Raw genomic sequence first — 17,355 nt, 5'->3', positions numbered from 1 at the left:
CATCAGCACCCTGTCCCAGAGGCTGCCCCCCTTCTAGGCATCGCAGGGTGGCTGGAGCCACTTGTAGGGAGGGGGGTACTGTCACATCCATGCCTGCACCACAATTGACAGCTCCTGACAGCAATTTAGCATCTGACTGACCAATAAAAGACCATCCTCAGCTCCCGTACACTCATTTGAGACAAATCATCCTCCTGCACTATGTCCTCGTCTTCCACACCTCTTGTTTCCTGTATCTGTTCTCAGGTTTTCAACCATTCACTTGAGCCTCTGACCACGTTCATGGATCCTCACTCTGACCGCCGATTTACCGACCCTTCGCCTGTCCCCGACAACGAGAACTTGCCCAACTCCTTGATTCCAGACGAACGATCCTGCACTTGGGTAGGTACAGCTGTCCTGGCATCCTCAGTTCCGCGTGGCAGTGGGGTGGTTGAAGACGGCTTCAAAGCGCCTCCTAAAGTCCGCATAGGAGGAGAGCTGCCTCCAGACCACTATGGCCCAGTCCAAAGCTGGTCCAGTTAGCAAGGATACGAGGTGAGTCACCCGGCTTTCATCAGTCTGATAAACATGCAGTAAGCTAGAAAACACCAGCTCGCACTGCAAAAGAAATCCATGGCACTTCTCTGGGGTTTCATCGTACCCGATGGGCGTGGTGAGTCAGGAGTCTGTCGCAGGGACCATTGCAACAACAACTGGTGATGGTGCAGGGGCTGATGCAGAAGTGGCTGCTCCATCAGGTCCTAGAGTGTGATTCTGTCAGAGAACACTCAGAATATCCTGCATGGAGATTGGATTCAGTCATCTGCTGCAGGGTCTAGCCATGCAACCCAACGTGCACTCCTTGTGTGGAGATGGCATTCTGGAGACACTCGATCTCCAATGGGCGGAATCTTCTGTGGTGAAGAGACAACAAACAGGGCACTGGACCCAAGTGCAGGATCTTTACTAAGGTACTGGAGGGCTAAACAGGGTTTGTGGTTGATGACAGGCAAATAGTCAGTAGATGGGCGAACATTGTCAAGATGAAGATCCAAAGTTGTGGTTGAAGGGGGAAGCAAGAGGTTGTTCTGAAGGAGAGAGCAGAGCCTCAGAAAAGATTCCACCACTGAAGATGGTGGTTCAGGTCCTTAAATCTTGCCGGTCTTGACTGGCCTCAGGTGTCCTCGTTAGGGGAGCGGTGGAGGGTCTGACACATATTATGAAGTTTTTACGTTAAACTGTAACTAGTATCAGTTCACAGCAGACAGAGCTAACTCAATTCAGTCAACATTTATTAACTATGAATAATTCAACATTAATAAAAAATTTTTAAAAATTGGACCATATGCAATATTGGAGTACAGAATAAACCATGGGAAATCCTAGACTTTACTCTAAACAATAGCTCCTGTGGTACAATAATTATTGTGATTATAATCAAAACACAATCCAAGCAGTAATGCTATCAATACATATTAAAAACATATTTACTCTGCCCACTCCTGCACATGTAACACAAAATTAGAAGTCAGAAATTTTAACAATTTCAACAGCATAGAGTGTACTGTGAATTAATTAATTCATAATCTTACAAAAGTAAGAATTTAAAAACAAACAAATATATATTGATCCAATGGCACAATGTTAATGCCCACTTGCTTCAGAACATAATCATGTAACTAAGTAATTTTTATTTACACTGGTAATTGAGACTTCACTGAGATCAACAAAGTTCCATGTACAGATAGCAACGTATTAAAAACCAAAAAAGACAGTTTACAGCTTTGTAACCAATTATGCTAAATGTATTTATTGTGTAGGGGTATGTCATGCAAGATTCCTATTACATTTACCATGAGCAAAAGTAAACAGTTTGGAAAAAGATACATGCATGTTGCTGGTGAAAAAAAAAAAAAAACATTATGACCATATGCTGAAAAGCATCTACTAAATAAATAAAGATAAATGTAAAAGCATATGCTAAATGAAGAAATATAAATGTAAAATGAAAATATTGGCTTAGTCCAGTCTCCTTCTATAAAAATACAATGACATGCATTGTTCAGGACAAACTTTGAGTTTGGGTGTCTGTTCGTTCAGTTATCTTTTTATGAAAGAAGCATCCAAACCACTTTTTGTACTGTTCTCGTACCTGCAATCAAACACAGATATAGGATATATTGTTATAACTGCAGGAATTCCAAAACCCAGGAAAGTCTATGCCTTATATATGAAGTATGACCTTACATCCTCTATGCTGTCTGGAAGGCTTGAAATGGAAGTTATTTTGGCATGTACTGTTTCGAGTTTAATATGGTCCATAACAATATATCTACTTAAGGAAGTAATTAGGGTTCTAAACTCAAATGAAGCCTTAAACTACAGTTCCCAGTTGTGGTCTCTGTGAACAAGCATTTTATGTATTGTTTATGCTCCTTTAGGTGGGGAATTTAAAACTAGATAAAAATTCACTTCATACTAGCTCCTTGTTTCAGGAACATCCAAGTTAGAAATTTAGAAATATAAATGTTCTGCTGTTTATTTTTAACAGTATTTTTTCATAATTCTCATAAAATTTATGTATGTTGTCATGTTTAAGTGACCTGCATTTCTGCAATCAGTCAATAGCATGCAGTAAAACACATCCAAACAGAATAGGAATGTTGGACCAAATTGATTAAACTCTCTCTTGCACAGTGCTTACAGCTCATATCTGGTGTTGGTCAGAGTTGGTCATCACTTACAAGATGAGAAAAGTTGTGTTGAAAGCGGGCAGAGGCTGAAAAACGCAAGACCTGTTTATGTGGTGTAAGAGCTAGTGGCGATTATGTATTTTTATTTTCTGCAATAAAATTCTTAAAATGTTTAATCGTAGTGTTTTTTGCAGTTAATAAAAATTAGATATAAGTGTTATATTGTGGCAGGGGGCGCGGTGGCGCAGTGGGTTGGACCGGGTCCTGCTCTCTGGTGGGTCTGGAGTTTGAATCCCGCTTGGGGTGCCTTGCGACGGACTGGCGTCCCGTCCTGGGTGTCTCCCCTTCCCCTCCAGCCTTACGCCCTGAGTTGCCAGGTTAGGCTCCGGTTCCCCGCGACCCCGTATGGGACAGGCGGTTCAGAAAGTGTGTGTGTGTGTTATATTGTGATGGACAGGTATCCTGTTCAGGATGCACCCTGCCTGAAGTCCTATACTTCCAGCAGAAGCTCTGGACCATTGTAAAGGATATTGTACAATACAATGTAAACCTGACTGAAAAATAAATTAAATGTAATTACAGAGGTCCTTTTGAAGTGCTGCTTGCTGTTTGTGTACTGTTTATTTAATAACCATTTCAATGGAGACAGTTTAGCAGTTCAGCTGAAACAGGTACCATAATATAAAGGGGTCACCAAGACCAAGCACTGGTCCAGAAGTTTCTTTCAACCCATTGCCTATAGTTATATGGTCTTCACTGAAGATAGTAATTTAAATTTTGGCTTCATCTTAGGAACCCATGATTGTGATCTTTTTCTTAAATTCTTGCTAAATTGATTTTTTTTTTCAACAAACTCAACGGACACAATTTGTCATGTTCAAGGATAATAAGGAATACCCATTTTTACACAATTTACATTTAGAAAGGTAAAAGGGCTAAAGAAGGAGTTACCAAGTAGAAATCAACTCAGGACATGCAATGCGGAGCAATTACTATGGATTCCTTTGAAGAAATTGGAGTTTTGGCCTCCCGTTCCAGTTTTGCTGGGTCACTGTTAGATGAAGACTTCATAGAATGGAAGTAGACATCTGGTTAAAAGAGCCAAATGAGCACAAATAAAAGAGATCTTTGACTGAAGGAAGAGTATGGTAGCTTATCTCACAAGAGTTAGTACCAAATTAAAGAAACTCTCAACCTTCATTGCAGTTACAGAAACAAAATTTCCCAATTTAAATGATCACATGAACAGTTTTGGAAACCTGCTGGTACAGTTGGAAATAGAACAAGCGGCCAAAACACCAATTACTGCAAAAGTGTCTATCCAACCACTGTGGGTTGACTGACTTCTCCACAGCTCCTTCCTTAGATCTTTTACCGTTTTGAGAGCTTGCTGCAGATGGAGTCAGAGTTGTTCTTTTCTTAGGTTGGCTGCCAACCAAGGCTAACGATTTCAGCCTACCCATCCAGTTATAGCACCGGACACTCGGTCGCGCCATGATGTAGCAAGCTCTGTGGAAACGGGGTGAATCGTCAAGGAGGTGTTGCTACGGATGCAGTAATGTAGGAAAGGCCATTTGCAGTGACCTCCTGCCTGGTGAGCCAGACAGTGGCCATGCACAATCACTACACTGGGAAGGAGAGGCAATGTATTGCACGTGCACTTTCCCTAGGTGAGCAGGATGTCCGGCCTAGACCAGATGTCACCCCCCCCCCCCGACCCAATGTAATCTATGTAATGTAAATGTTAAGACATTAAATAAGTTAACACTTAAACTATTAATAATTAGACACATATGGGCTGAAACTGCTTGCCCTAAACGGTGTCGTGGCAAACCGGAGCCTAACCCAGCAGCACAGGGCATAAGGCTGGAGGGGGAGGGGTTACACCCAGGACGGGACACCAGTCCATTGCAAGGCACCCCGAGCAGGACTTGAACCCCAGACCTGCCAGAGAGCTGGACCCGGCCAAACCCGCTGCACCACTGCACCTCCACTATTAGTGATAATTTTAATCTTAAATTATTATGTATGTTAAGCATATGTGTGAATAAAATAACTAAAAAATTTAGAAACATTTCAATAAAAATTAATTATTCAGTGTTTCTAATTATTTCTTACTGAGTACTCTGTAAAGAAATCAAGGTAGAGACATGCCATGAAACAATTAAAATCTTAATTTTATACTTCACTACAGCCATAATTTTTTCTGTGTAATCTATGTAATTCTTATTATGCTAAAAACGGGGCATTAACATATTGAAGCATTAGAGTCTACACCTTAACTTTTTAATGAAATTGCCTGAATTGTTTATTATCATCCCCTCCTTCTCATCCCAGCTGAACGCACCGGGCAGAGATCAGCAGGGGCGAGAATAAAGGATGCCCCACCAGTGCACCTACGTTGTGGAATCTCAATCAAGATAACCATCCCCTTTGCAACTTGCCACTTTGTCTTGCTTGCGCTTTGTTCCTATTTCATCTCCCCTGTTCTGATTCCTCGTCCCTAAGTCCTGCCACCCTTGTCTACAACCTTCGCCTTTTTCTTCAACATCGGATCCTCCTTCAGCATGATGTTAGCTTCTCGGTTCTTTGACCCAAACCTGCCCCAGATCATGATTCCTGTCTTGCCATTTGGAAAACAGATAGAGATCCTGCTCTTGGGTCCTACCACTTATCTCCTTCCCTTGTATGCGTAATTGGTTTATATCCCCGGCAACTTTTTACGTTACCTGTGTGTTGAACAGGCAGTAAACAAGAAAGATGAAGGTCCCTTGCTGAGAATTGATCACAATGAACAGGACAGCAAATATTTTCACTTCTGGGAAGAAACCAAGCACCCAACTGCAGCCCAGTATGGCAAACTGGACACAGTTTTTCAAAACTAGTATCCTTAAGGACAAGAAAAACAGATCAATTGACACACATGGTTACACATTTCAGAGGCCAAAACCATAACAGGTCTGCAAACGTTAATGTAAAATATATACACTCTCAGGATTATTTACAGTATGTATCTGGATATGTGCAATTTGTTATTTACACAATGTATAATAACATACAGAAACCTGCACAGGTTGTGTGATTAATGGATTTTTTATTTTTTTTTCATTTTACAAGTGTACTCACCTGACATCCTTTATGGTAGAAAGGTCTTGCTGAATCAAACCGAGAACAAAATAAAGATGCCAAATAATCATCAAAAATGAAATGTAGTTGGCCTGTAAAATGGATAATCACAAACTGTTACCTCCACATTGGTAATACTCACTCACTTTCATTAAGCACCTGTCCTGGTCAGGGTCACAGCACTCTGAAGCCTATTCTGAAATAGATACCACCTGGGAGGGACACCAGTCCATAGCAGGGTGACTGAACAAACACACACTAAGGGCAATTTAGTGTCACTAATCCACCTGAACTGTGCACCTTTGGGATGAAACACAGATAGAATATCATGCAAACTCCACTTTAATTATTAATTGAAGTGCCGAAAGCTAAAAAAGCTATGGAAAACCTAACAAAAAACTTAAAGTGATACTATACACAGAATTCACTTGCAAGACAATTGTCACGCCCACAAGCTAAGCGGCCGCACCAGGCCAGGGGTAAAGGCAGCGCTGTCCCTGCGCGGGGTTGTGGAATCGTGCAATGCCTTTCTGCTCGGCTTGCGAATTCAGCGCTACGTCCCTTATACCCTGTTCCTCGTTCCTGTGTTCACCTGGCTTTCGCCCCCTGCTTGTTTTCCCGTGTACTGAGCATTGTCTTGCCCCAGAAATGACGTTTGTGCCCAGGTTTGTACCGATGTCGTCTGCTCCTGTGTTTCTTCCGGAATAAACGCACCCACACTCGGGTCCAAAAAACCTACCTCCTGTCTCTGGGTCTTGGCCCTGACAACAATATCATTATAAATGATTTTAAACAGATTTGATTTGGAATTGTTTGCAAATTATATTTTATGAAAAAAGCAGCAGAAACGGTTGCAGTAAGTGATAACATTTGCCTGGTTAGGTAGTGTTCTGATAATAATAATGCTGTTTTATGTAGTGCAATCAAAACTCTTGAAGATACCTAAAGAATTTGGTGGCAGGAGGGTTCCATAAAGTTGGCCATTGGGATGAGCCGTTGTTCTTGTTCATTAGTCCTTTAATTTTGGTTCTTGGTGCACCATGTCCACATGTTGTTTGATTTATATTTCTCAGAACATCTTTTTTGTGTGGGTAAATCTGCTGTCATTTGCCTATGTCCCATTCATGTGGCCACCTTTGCCTCATTGGTTACATTATTTAATTGATAGAATTTGGTCATTACAATTGTTACAAAAACACAATGACAGTTGAACTGGCTTTTTTCTTAACAGAAAATATTGTGCTTTGAGAGTTTTTAATTACTGATATCCAAAGAGTTATTATTACTGAGATTTTTTGTAATGGTTTTGGAATGGTTTGATCATATTTGATTTTAAGAAATTACTTAATTATGTTTCTGAACAACTTTTTCAAACTAAGAAATTACAAGCCTGTGAAGGTCATATAAACCCATGGAGATTAATAAAATCTAATGGTCAGTTGAGACATTGACTTACACAAAGTATGAGGATCACTGGTCCGAGAAAACTCCATCTTAAATTTTTATCTTTCTTCAACCAGCACCTGAAAGAAGCAAAATGTACCATTTGCATTGCTGTTGACTAAAAACTTAATCAGTTATAAATATTAAATACACACACACATTTTCAGAACCGCTTGTCCCTTACGGGGTCACGGGGAACCGGAGCCTACCCGGCAACACAGGGCGTAAGGCCGGAGGGGGAAGGGGACGCACCCAGGACGGGACGCCAGTCCGTCACAAGGCACCCCAAGCAGGACTCGAACCCCAGACCCACCAGAGAGTAGGACTGCGGTCCAACCCACTGCGCCACCGCACCCCCAAATATTAAATACTTTGAATATTAAATACTTTATTTTATTCTTTATCAATTCTACTAAAGAAAAAAAAACAATGAAGAGTTTTTTTTTCTTAACAATCTCATATTTCCCTGCTTCTCATTGGGCACCTTAGCAAATTCAAGTGGTTTGTTCATCACTTTGTTTTGTTTAGTTTTCTACAACTAGGGTAGTTTATTTACTCTGTTTTATGTAGCACTATGGTCCTGGAGGAACACTGTTTCGTTTCGCTGTGTACTGTACCAGCTGTATATGGTTGAAATGGCAATAAAGCCTCTCTTGTCTTGTCTTGTCTTGTCTTAATAATTCAAATGATACAAACCCAATACGTTTATAGCTTACATTTATCAAGTGTAACAAAAGTATATAGAGAAGACTACTTACTGATTTTGATCCCCATAACCCTCAGGGAACAGACCTGCTGTTATTGCCACTATAATTGCAGGGAACAAGTACCCAAACACTAGCAGGTATCCATAGGGTAGACCTTGTTTCCTAAGGACCTCCACTTTCCTCAGATTCCTCATCAGCAAAACCAGTTGTACTGCCTCTAAAAACATCCATGCAAAACTGGCCAGGAAGAGGAAATGCAGTGACCCAGCAATAACTGAACAGATGACCTGGATGAGAAAATCAGAAGGAGGAAAGCGTCTTGGTGACAAATGAATACACAGATGGCCACACCTGGTAAATAGGAACATTAAAAATGCTGAAAACATTGAACAGGTTACTGCTTTATGTAAAATGAAGCAGCAATATTTTATTTCCAAAAAAAACACAACTGTGAAAGAACCACCATATCAACACCCACAGCACCGGATCATTCCCAGACCCCAGAAAGAGTGCAACACATCTGTTTCACGTGTTCTGTACCCTGGAAGTCTTTACCTGGTTCTCCGTTCTGTCTGACCCAGTCAAGAAGAGGAGGTGAGCCAGGAAAAGGCTGATACAGAGATTAAGACGTGATGTGTTGTTGACCTTTGACGTCTGACTTGTGAGAGCGAAGGTGATAATTGCCAAGGCAAAGAAGACCAGGCCTGTTATCTCAAAAATTTTGCTCATCATTGTCAGGTCATTATTCTGAAAATAAATTGTAAAAAAATTATATGAAATGGCTGTAGTTACAGAAATAGCATGTTTCTATACTTATTACTCAATGTATTCTCAAAAGAACTAGAATATCAATGCTGCAAATCCAACATTTAATTTTTGCAATGTTTTATCTGTTTAGAACATAATATACAAATGTCATCAAAGTGTGAATCACTGAAATTTCAGACCAATCTGAAAAATTCTGAATAATGAGAGAGCAAGTACAGTACCGTTTCATTATCGTCCACTTGTAGAATTAGGGCAAAAATGGACAGATGAGTGCAGCTGCACTCGGTGTAATTCTCATCTGTGTAAGTCGCTGTGCAGCCCAATTCAGACCAGAATTTCTCCATTCCTGTGTCATTCCAGTAGACACATATCACATTCCCATCTTGTGGTTTCATCTGGTTTCAGAAATGTTAAGCATCGATGTCATAGCATATTTTGGCCATAAAGATTTAAAAAAAAGATTGATGTTTGACTGATGCTGAATATTTTGCAATCAAGGCCCTTATTTTTCAAGTTATTGACTAGTCTGATATCTATGAAGTGACTAGCGCAGAGATTCTGTCTCTGGTTATCAGTCCTGTAAGGTTCGTTTCATTTCATCCTTTTAACTTATTCATTTAACAGATGCTTTCCTTCATCATGATACAATTGTGATGGACAAAATAAAATAAACATGTGAAGTCGTCAAAAATGACCAACCTCTTTAATCCGGAATACTGGAATATAGAAGCTCAAATCACTAGCTCTTTTCTTTTCTCTCTATGAACAACCTTCAGGAGACCATCTAGTCTTGTTTTAAGGGAAATTGCTCTTTCATCACTGATAAATGTACTGGCCTCAGCCAGTTCTCCCTCAGTCATGTTCTCTCTCATCTACACTTATTCTTCTTAACCTGTCATACCCTTTATACACTTAATCGCATTACACTACTGTCCACGCTCACTGATCATGGCACAAGACTCAACAAGCTGAGATCATACGTGTCTGACTGCTTCCTCACTGTTTCCTGGAATAACTCACAGTCTTCTCCCTCTATCTTTGCTATAGTTGTACTTCAGGGATCAGTGCTGGGACCTCTTCTGGTTTCATTATGCATTTCCTCCTTGAGCTCGATTTATAATAATAATTATACTGTATTATCATTATGTTTTTCCTCATATGAGCTATAGTGGTAGAGAACGTGTAAAAGAGGACATGCAGTTTTTAGAAGTCATAATAGATCTAAAGGACAAGATGTGATACATGTATGTATTTTCCAGAAGGTTATCGGGAGGTATGAAGTAGTGAAGATTATTATTACCATTATTACTGTTGTTGAAGATGAAAGCATAATTTTAATTTGTACTTCCTATAAAAATTATGGTTTCAGTGCTATGCTACTTTGCATTAGCTGAAATTAATTTTGCTGAATTATAAACAGTAAGGGAGAACACGTAAAAATGATTATATTCAAAATAAATGTAATCTTTTCTTGATCTTAATCAGAATTTTAATATTATTCCCCCCTCGAAAATACCTAATTGATGTATTCCATTCTACTATTTAGAACATAATAATTACTGTAGAGATTGTCATCATACTACTTCAGGAACACTTGATGTAACATTATATAAGGTCATACTTACCTGATTGTGTTTTAGTAGAAAAATGATGGGTTCTGTCAGATTAATGGGTTCCATGGCAGGTATTTGCTTCAAAAATGCTTCTGTAACACTTGAGAACATCTTAGCCCCATTATCTTTTTTGAAGTAACGGGCTGTCATGATGTTCTCCATTTCAACATATGATATTAAGGTTGCTGAAACTGAACCTGTTATTCAAAAAATATTTTTAATATTCCTCTACATGATTTAATCAGAAAGGAAATGAAGAATGAAACTCTTCAACATCACAGTACACAGAAGAAACCTCTAAAAGAGGTGTATTTGAACGCAATGCCACATTACTGCTAAACATACCGTTATTTTGCGTAATACTGGAATTCATTTTCATTTCATTTCCATTAGCCACCAGTGGAAGAATTTGACTGGTGTTCGATCCCACTGTTACTCTAATCTCTAAAACACAAAGACAACAGTGTAAGTAATCTGTGTAAGAAATGCACAGTAATGAAATAATGAAAATTATCTGAAGGTACATGGGATAGAATGGCATAGTGGTGTAGTGAGTGCTGGTCAGATGGTAATGTTGTTCCTAATAAGAGAGCCGTCTGAATAGACCTCGACCATTTTCTCTAAATTTACATGTGACACTTCTAGGTGTTCCAATTTCTTTCAAAGACTTGCAGCTAAAGTGAACCAGGGATGATTAAGTGCCTGCTGTGTTTGTGTGTGCAGGTGTATCTTCTAATGGTCTGCTTTCCCATCTCATGTTGCCTCCTGCTTTGTTCACGTCACCAGATTAGGCTTTTTTCTCTGACAACTCTGAACAAGATGTTATAGTACTGAAAGTGAATGGAAATATAAAACATCTTTCATTTTATACCTAAATATTGTGTTTTCAAAGTCTTATTTGAATACGTTGCGTTTGGTTCAATCAAGAGAGATGCTATAGTTTCAGAGATCTCCAGGAGAATATTTGCTGATTCAATGTTGTCAGTGACATTATCTGATCGATTATAGAAATTCCCAAATGCAAAATTCAAAAATGTTTCTGCTTTCTGTGGAAATGAAAAATAAACACTGTCAGTTTAAGAAAAAAATCTTACATGTATGCAATATATCAACAAGGAAAACATAAATGCTGTATAGATTAGATAGATTGCAAAAGGACATTTACTTTAAATTTGCTGCTACATAGTACGTTAAAAACCTACTGATGGAAATGCCATCAACTTCATTGTGAATTGTCAGTGTACTTCGTCTTATAAAGAGTTTAGCACAATAACTACTGGGGACGTTTCCAGGACTACGGAAGAGAAGGTGAGATGCTTCTGGATAAATATTTTAAATTCATTAATTTTACTCTTCAATAAACCAGTAATGAAGTGGAAAGTTTTCATCAGTATCCCAGAATATAATAACTAATATGAGGTGTACTGACCCCCTCTGAGAGATTAGTACTGTTCCACAAGTAACTGAGTAGGTCATTTAACACTTTTGTTACTTGTCCCTGTAAACAAAAGTAAAACAAAGAAAACATTAAATACACAAGTCAACCACAGGTTTAACACAAATGTTCAAATATCTTAAACTTCTTATGCTTTTAGCCAGCTGCTGTCAAAAGATTTGTTGAGCACAATACAGTCTGAGCACCGTATAATTCACCCAGTATAAGACCTTAGAACTGCAGTGTAATTTGAAAGACCCACTCAAATTTTCCTAATGTAAGAATCCAAAGAAGAAAATTTTGCTTTCAAAAGTTATTACTTGTGAGATTTCCATCCCTACATTATTTTTGATTTCTGTAGGTTACATTTACATTTATTCATTTAGCAGACTTTTTTACAATTTTTTTACATTTAAAAAAAATGTAAAAGAAGTTTGTTTATTCATTTAACAGACTTCTCAAAAGCGACTTCCAATAAATACTACGTAGTGTTATCAGTCCACACCTGATTCACCCAAAGATGACTTACAATGCTAGATACACACACACACACTTTCAGAACCGCTTGTCCCTTACGGGGTCACGGAGCCTACCCGGCAACACAGGGCGTAAGGGAACACACCCAGGACGGGACGCCAGTCCGTCACAAGGTACCCCAAGCGGGACTCGAACCCCAGACCCACCAGACAGCAGGACTGCGGTCCAACCCACTGCGCCACCGCACCCCCACAATGCTAGATACACTCCTTAAAATGAGACACTCATCCATACAGCAGTGAAACACACTTTCTTCTTGTTACTCACATACACACACACACACACACACACACACACACACACACACACTATAGGTGACTTTAGAGTCATCAATCCGGTGAAAAAAAGCATGTTTGCTTTTTAACTACAGTACAACCTATGAAAAAGTTTATCCAGCCCTTACATTTGAGTTGTTGAGTAGAGCCTCAAGGTCCTTTACGAATGCTGAAAAAGACATATTCTGTGTGAATAACATTTAAAATCTTTCTCGATTCTTTTAAAAATGTACAGCAATAGTGCAGACAGATTGCTTATTAAATAAGAATTGTGGGTTGGGTTGCAGTCATTCTAAACTCAAGATCTCAAATTAATTTAACCACTAAAGCTTTAATCCCTAAACAATGAACTTTCCCTGAATGGATACAGGAAGAATAAAATGCTCAATAAATGGTTACCAGTTCAAAATTGCTTGGCTAACAAGGCACATTTCAAAAAGGTGTCAGTTAATTAATAGCTGATGAAAATCACATAAAAGAATTTACCTTTCTAGATCAGTTTATTTCATTTTGCAAATGGCAACTATACCTACTATACGTAACATAATTTTTGTCACCAAATCTCAAATTCTTGATAAATGCTTTTGCACATCCTGCCACTGTCATCCTTCCTTCATTTGATGATGCAGTTACGTATGCTGACCACTGAGCATATGGACACCTTTTTTTGCACAAAGATTAAAATACAAGCAGTTCTCCACATTTTGTCAATGGAAGGCACATTTTATGTTTCAAACAGTTAATCCCAAATTTTATAGCTACTATAACACAACTGAATGCTCAGAGTACTGAAGTTATTTTGTTACCTGTTGTTTCAGTAGTTTGGGGTTGGGTTGTCGCTGAAATGGTAGAACCTGTATGGAATGACAGAAGAAGTTATCAAGAATATGGAACCAGTCATTTTGGTATGTCTTGTAATCCAACAGTTTTCATGTCACAGTTTACCTTCACAATACGCTAATCACAGGAAAAATTTAGAAGGAACATTTCAGCAACCTAGATCAGGTGCTGAAGAGGATATTGGAGGCAAGACTGCAGCTGACAAATATTACGTGCACCTTACTAGCACAAGGTGTGACTTACTTGGGTCATCGAATTACTGCCCAGAGCATTGCATCATGTTGTGCAGAAGGTTAGAACAGTGAAAGAAGCTATGAAGCTTAGGATAGTTTCTGAATTTTTGCCTTTCCTAGGGATGGTAAACTTTCCACTAAGCGCTACTTCCGAGCACTTCTCGCTCCTCTCTACAAGTTACTGCATCATCAAGATGTGGACTGAGTTAGTGTATGAGATCTGGACAGAATCACAAAGTACAGGAGCAAAGGACTGGGACAGGAACACACTGGAACAGAACTTAGGTAATAGATCAGCAACTACATATCGCTAGGGATGTCACAAGAGAGGAGTAAAGTGCTGATGATAAATCTGCAAACAATATTCATTGGCATAGGCTGCAACATATGATTTTTAATGTCATTTTCAGAGAACCTGATTGGATGTCCTCAGATTGAAATAAGAGCATAAACCTTCTTATTGTGAACGAGCACCATGAGACTTGCAAAAAATTTCACCATGTAACATCAATGTTAAAAGAAAGCAACACAAAATTTTCCAAGACTTAATAATGCCTCCTTGAGAAAAAATGTACGGAAAATTTGATTGAATGTTAGGGAATATTTGAGCCACCATACTGTATGTACCGTAAATTCAAAGAGCAATGTTAATAAATCAAAGTAACATTACATTATAAATCACACAGTCGAAATGTCCATGACATACCTGAACACGTCAGAGTACTAATGCTGGTACCACCACGCTGAAAATAAAGGATGCACTCTCTAATATCAGATTCTCCTCCAGTGCATCGGGCTTCCAAAATGTTTGTGCTTCCAATGGTGTTATAGCTCAATGACAAAAAATTTCCACATCCCAGCTGACTGCACAGTCTGGCTGATACAGAATTGCTGGAATACCAATATATATAATAGTAGGAGAATGATAAATAAAGATACATCCATGTCCCGTCAAGGAAGATCTGTGCGTTTCCAGTACAGTTGTGCTGTCCATTTACAAGCCTCACACCACCTGCACACAGAGAAAGAGACCGAGAGAAATTTTATCCTCCGTTAATTAGTCCCAGTTTCTTTGTGAAAACTAACTGAATGTCAAAAACCTGGAAACTTAAGCTACTTTTATCCATTATTAACATTCCCACTGTAAATGTTACTGAGGAAACTTTGTAGGGTACCAAAACAAACAGTCCAGGAAAAGCACAGGAATGATAATGAATACAGATTTCTGATGCAAACATCACCGGTACATCCCATATTTTACACTTTACCTAAAATACATAACGATATATTTAACCACCTGCTCAGCTGATAGTAGGTAAAAACGAGTCTCTTACTGAACCTCTAACACAGTGGATCGACTTTCATATCAAAGGCATTGTACACATTTACATTTAATTACACAAACTACCGTCACACCATGAAGACCCAGGTGAATTCGTGTAGAAATTCTTTACACCATCCCTGTTATTGAGACTGTAGACATATACAGCAATTTTCTCAATTTTTGGTTTGTTGGTCCAGGTACATTGATGATTTCTTTATTCGAATGATACTTTTCCCTCAGTTAGGGAAAAATTTTCCCTCATTCTCTTATTCTCACATTTGAACAGCTGAATGTTCGCATATGAATATATGGGAAGTATAAGTGGGTGAGTGAGTGTCTGTTGGCCAGTGTAAAGACGAAGGAAAGCTTAAGAAAGGGAAAAGCAATCCAGGAAGACAGGCTAAAATTGCTGGGAAAAGGGATCTTCGGACCAAGAGGACTGTTTCCTTGTGTCCGCACCTATGTCTCTCGTTATGTTCCGGTGTTCCTATAAATGTTTGTAATGAACGCTTTCCGTACGTCCTTCCTCACACCATCCAAACCCAGAGTGCAGCATGCTACAATATGTATAGGTTTCTTTTTAAGATGTCAAATTAGGGATTGCAGTTGTTTCATTGTATTTATATACTTCTTTCATTAATTTTAGTTTGTATCATAGGTGGTGCCAAATTTCTTCCTTAATTGTCCATTCTGTAGTCATCAGGAATTGTTAGGGTTATTTTAGCACACATTTAGCAAAATCAGAAAAGAAGCAAATGTTCTGCCATGAAATGAATGCCAGAGTCCAACCAATTGTTATGCCTTCAAGTCATCTTTTGTCAACTTCATCATTGTAGGTAATCGTCATCACATGACATGACATTTATTTATTTGTCTGCTGTATTAATGTTTGCAAATGCTGAGAAAGACCTATGACCAAAACTGATGTGTCATATTCTTACCTTTGTGTTCACAATAAATACAAATTTAGTCACTACTGTTGAGTGCTGGCCTTGTAATACTTTATTTTAGCTTTTCTGGTGGCTCTATTTGTAGTAGTTTTTCTTGCACATTTGTGGTGTGCATGTATTTAATTTTTTATTCCATTTCTGACAATAATTCGTTCCGATCCCATCACAAATTTTCTCGTCACCAGAAATTATACTTAAGATAGGGAAAATTGTGACAGTTATTTAGATACTTACAGTTAGTACTTATTGTTATAGTGTGTGAACTGGCTTGAGAAGACAACAGCAGTGGCATTGGCCAGAGGAGGCGGATGGAGGAGACTGCTGAATGTAGGACTGACTGAGGAACTGACTATTTGAAAAAGACATTTGGAAACAAACTGCATTTGCACAAAAAATTATCAGAATGTGTGGGAAGACCAGTTAAAGAGCCAGCCCACAGTGCCCAGAAACCCCACATGGTACTAGTCTGATCCATAAGTTGAGTAGTAGAAAGATGCTGGATCAGGTGACCTCAAGCCAATAAGAGTAAAATGTGGCTAAAGTCTGATGAAGATGGAGCTAAGATGCTCAAGGGAACTCAGAGACTCAAAAGAGGATGTTGATAACAGGCTTTGAACTACATTTACATTTACATTTATTCATTTAGCAGACACTTTTGCCCAAAGCGACGCAGATCTCAGCAAAAGTACAATTTATGCATTAGATAACTGTGACAACCATTGTCGTTATTGTCCGTATTGCTTAATATAATGCCCAAAATATATTTTCGCTGAGATGTACGTCGCTTTGGGAAAAAGCGTCTGCTAAATGAATAAATGTAAATATAAATGTCATTACTTTGGCAGCAGCATGTCTGACACAGCAAACATCTGTATAACCAATAATATCAAATGTAAAACCTGTAAAGCCATGATTTAACTGTAAAAGCCACATTAAAGAAGCCACATCTTAATTTCAGTGTTAGATCTGTGTCTTGGTACCTCCATATGTATGTCGAATACATTTCTTCATTTATCTTGTGTCTAACAGGACATGAGTTTTACAGATGAAAACTTCAGAGAACTGTTCTGGCCAATAAACAACGTACATTACCTGAACACACAACAGTCACGGATGTGGACTTGTTGGCAGCACAGCTGGAGCAGGACTGGAAGGAACAGGACTGCAGGGCAGATTCAGCCCCAGAGCAGAGAGCCTGCAGGGCAGATCCAGGGGTCTCGCCGCTTCCAGTTGCCACAGCCTGTCCACATCCCAGCTGATTGCACACAACATTTGACTGCTGTGTCGTCCACCCAGTGTCATAGAGAGAAACCCACTGGCTGTTGTAGAGCAACTCTACTCTCCCACCGCACTCATTGGAGCCGTTCACCAGCCGCACATTACCTGTGGAAAGATGACAGAGCCAACATTATGGGTATTTCTCATAATG

General features: G+C 39.1%; 1 protein-coding gene across 1 annotated transcript; it reads right to left on the bottom strand.

Annotated features, from left to right (window-relative positions):
- Positions 1 to 1,982: 1,982 nt before the first annotated feature.
- LOC108940925 (adhesion G protein-coupled receptor E1-like) lies at positions 1,983 to 17,175 on the bottom strand. Its single transcript, XM_029256377.1, has 15 exons — positions 17,019 to 17,175; positions 14,359 to 14,664; positions 13,386 to 13,433; positions 12,708 to 12,748; positions 11,762 to 11,830; positions 11,204 to 11,378; positions 10,678 to 10,776; positions 10,345 to 10,529; positions 8,941 to 9,114; positions 8,507 to 8,698; positions 8,003 to 8,238; positions 6,541 to 6,562; positions 5,802 to 5,893; positions 5,405 to 5,564; positions 1,983 to 2,134 (listed from the first exon to the last, which is right to left on the bottom strand). The coding sequence occupies exons 2-15, from the start codon at positions 14,591 to 14,593 to the stop codon at positions 2,045 to 2,047; spliced, it is 1,818 nt and encodes a 605-aa protein (XP_029112210.1). The 5' UTR covers positions 14,594 to 14,664; positions 17,019 to 17,175; the 3' UTR covers positions 1,983 to 2,044.
- Between the last annotated feature and the right edge of the window lie 180 nt (positions 17,176 to 17,355).

Source organism: Scleropages formosus, chromosome 11 (assembly GCF_900964775.1).
Source record: "Scleropages formosus chromosome 11, fSclFor1.1, whole genome shotgun sequence".
NCBI classification, from domain to species: domain Eukaryota; kingdom Metazoa; phylum Chordata; class Actinopteri; order Osteoglossiformes; family Osteoglossidae; genus Scleropages; species Scleropages formosus.
This window is presented reverse-complemented; position numbering and strand designations above follow the sequence as displayed.

What these genes read in the sequence shown, in the direction of transcription:
- LOC108940925 (XM_029256377.1), bottom strand. Translation starts at nt 14,593, where the DNA reads ATGTATCTTTATTTATCATTCTCCTACTATTATATATATTGGTATTCC. An exon ending in CAGTATTACGCAAAATAACG is followed by an intron (nt 10,530 to 10,677) that starts GTATGTTTAGCA and finishes TTTGAATAACAG; the next exon opens with GTTCAGTTTCAGCAACCTTA. An exon ending in CAGACAGAACGGAGAACCAG is followed by an intron (nt 8,239 to 8,506) that starts GTAAAGACTTCC and finishes TTTCTCATCCAG; the next exon opens with GTCATCTGTTCAGTTATTGC.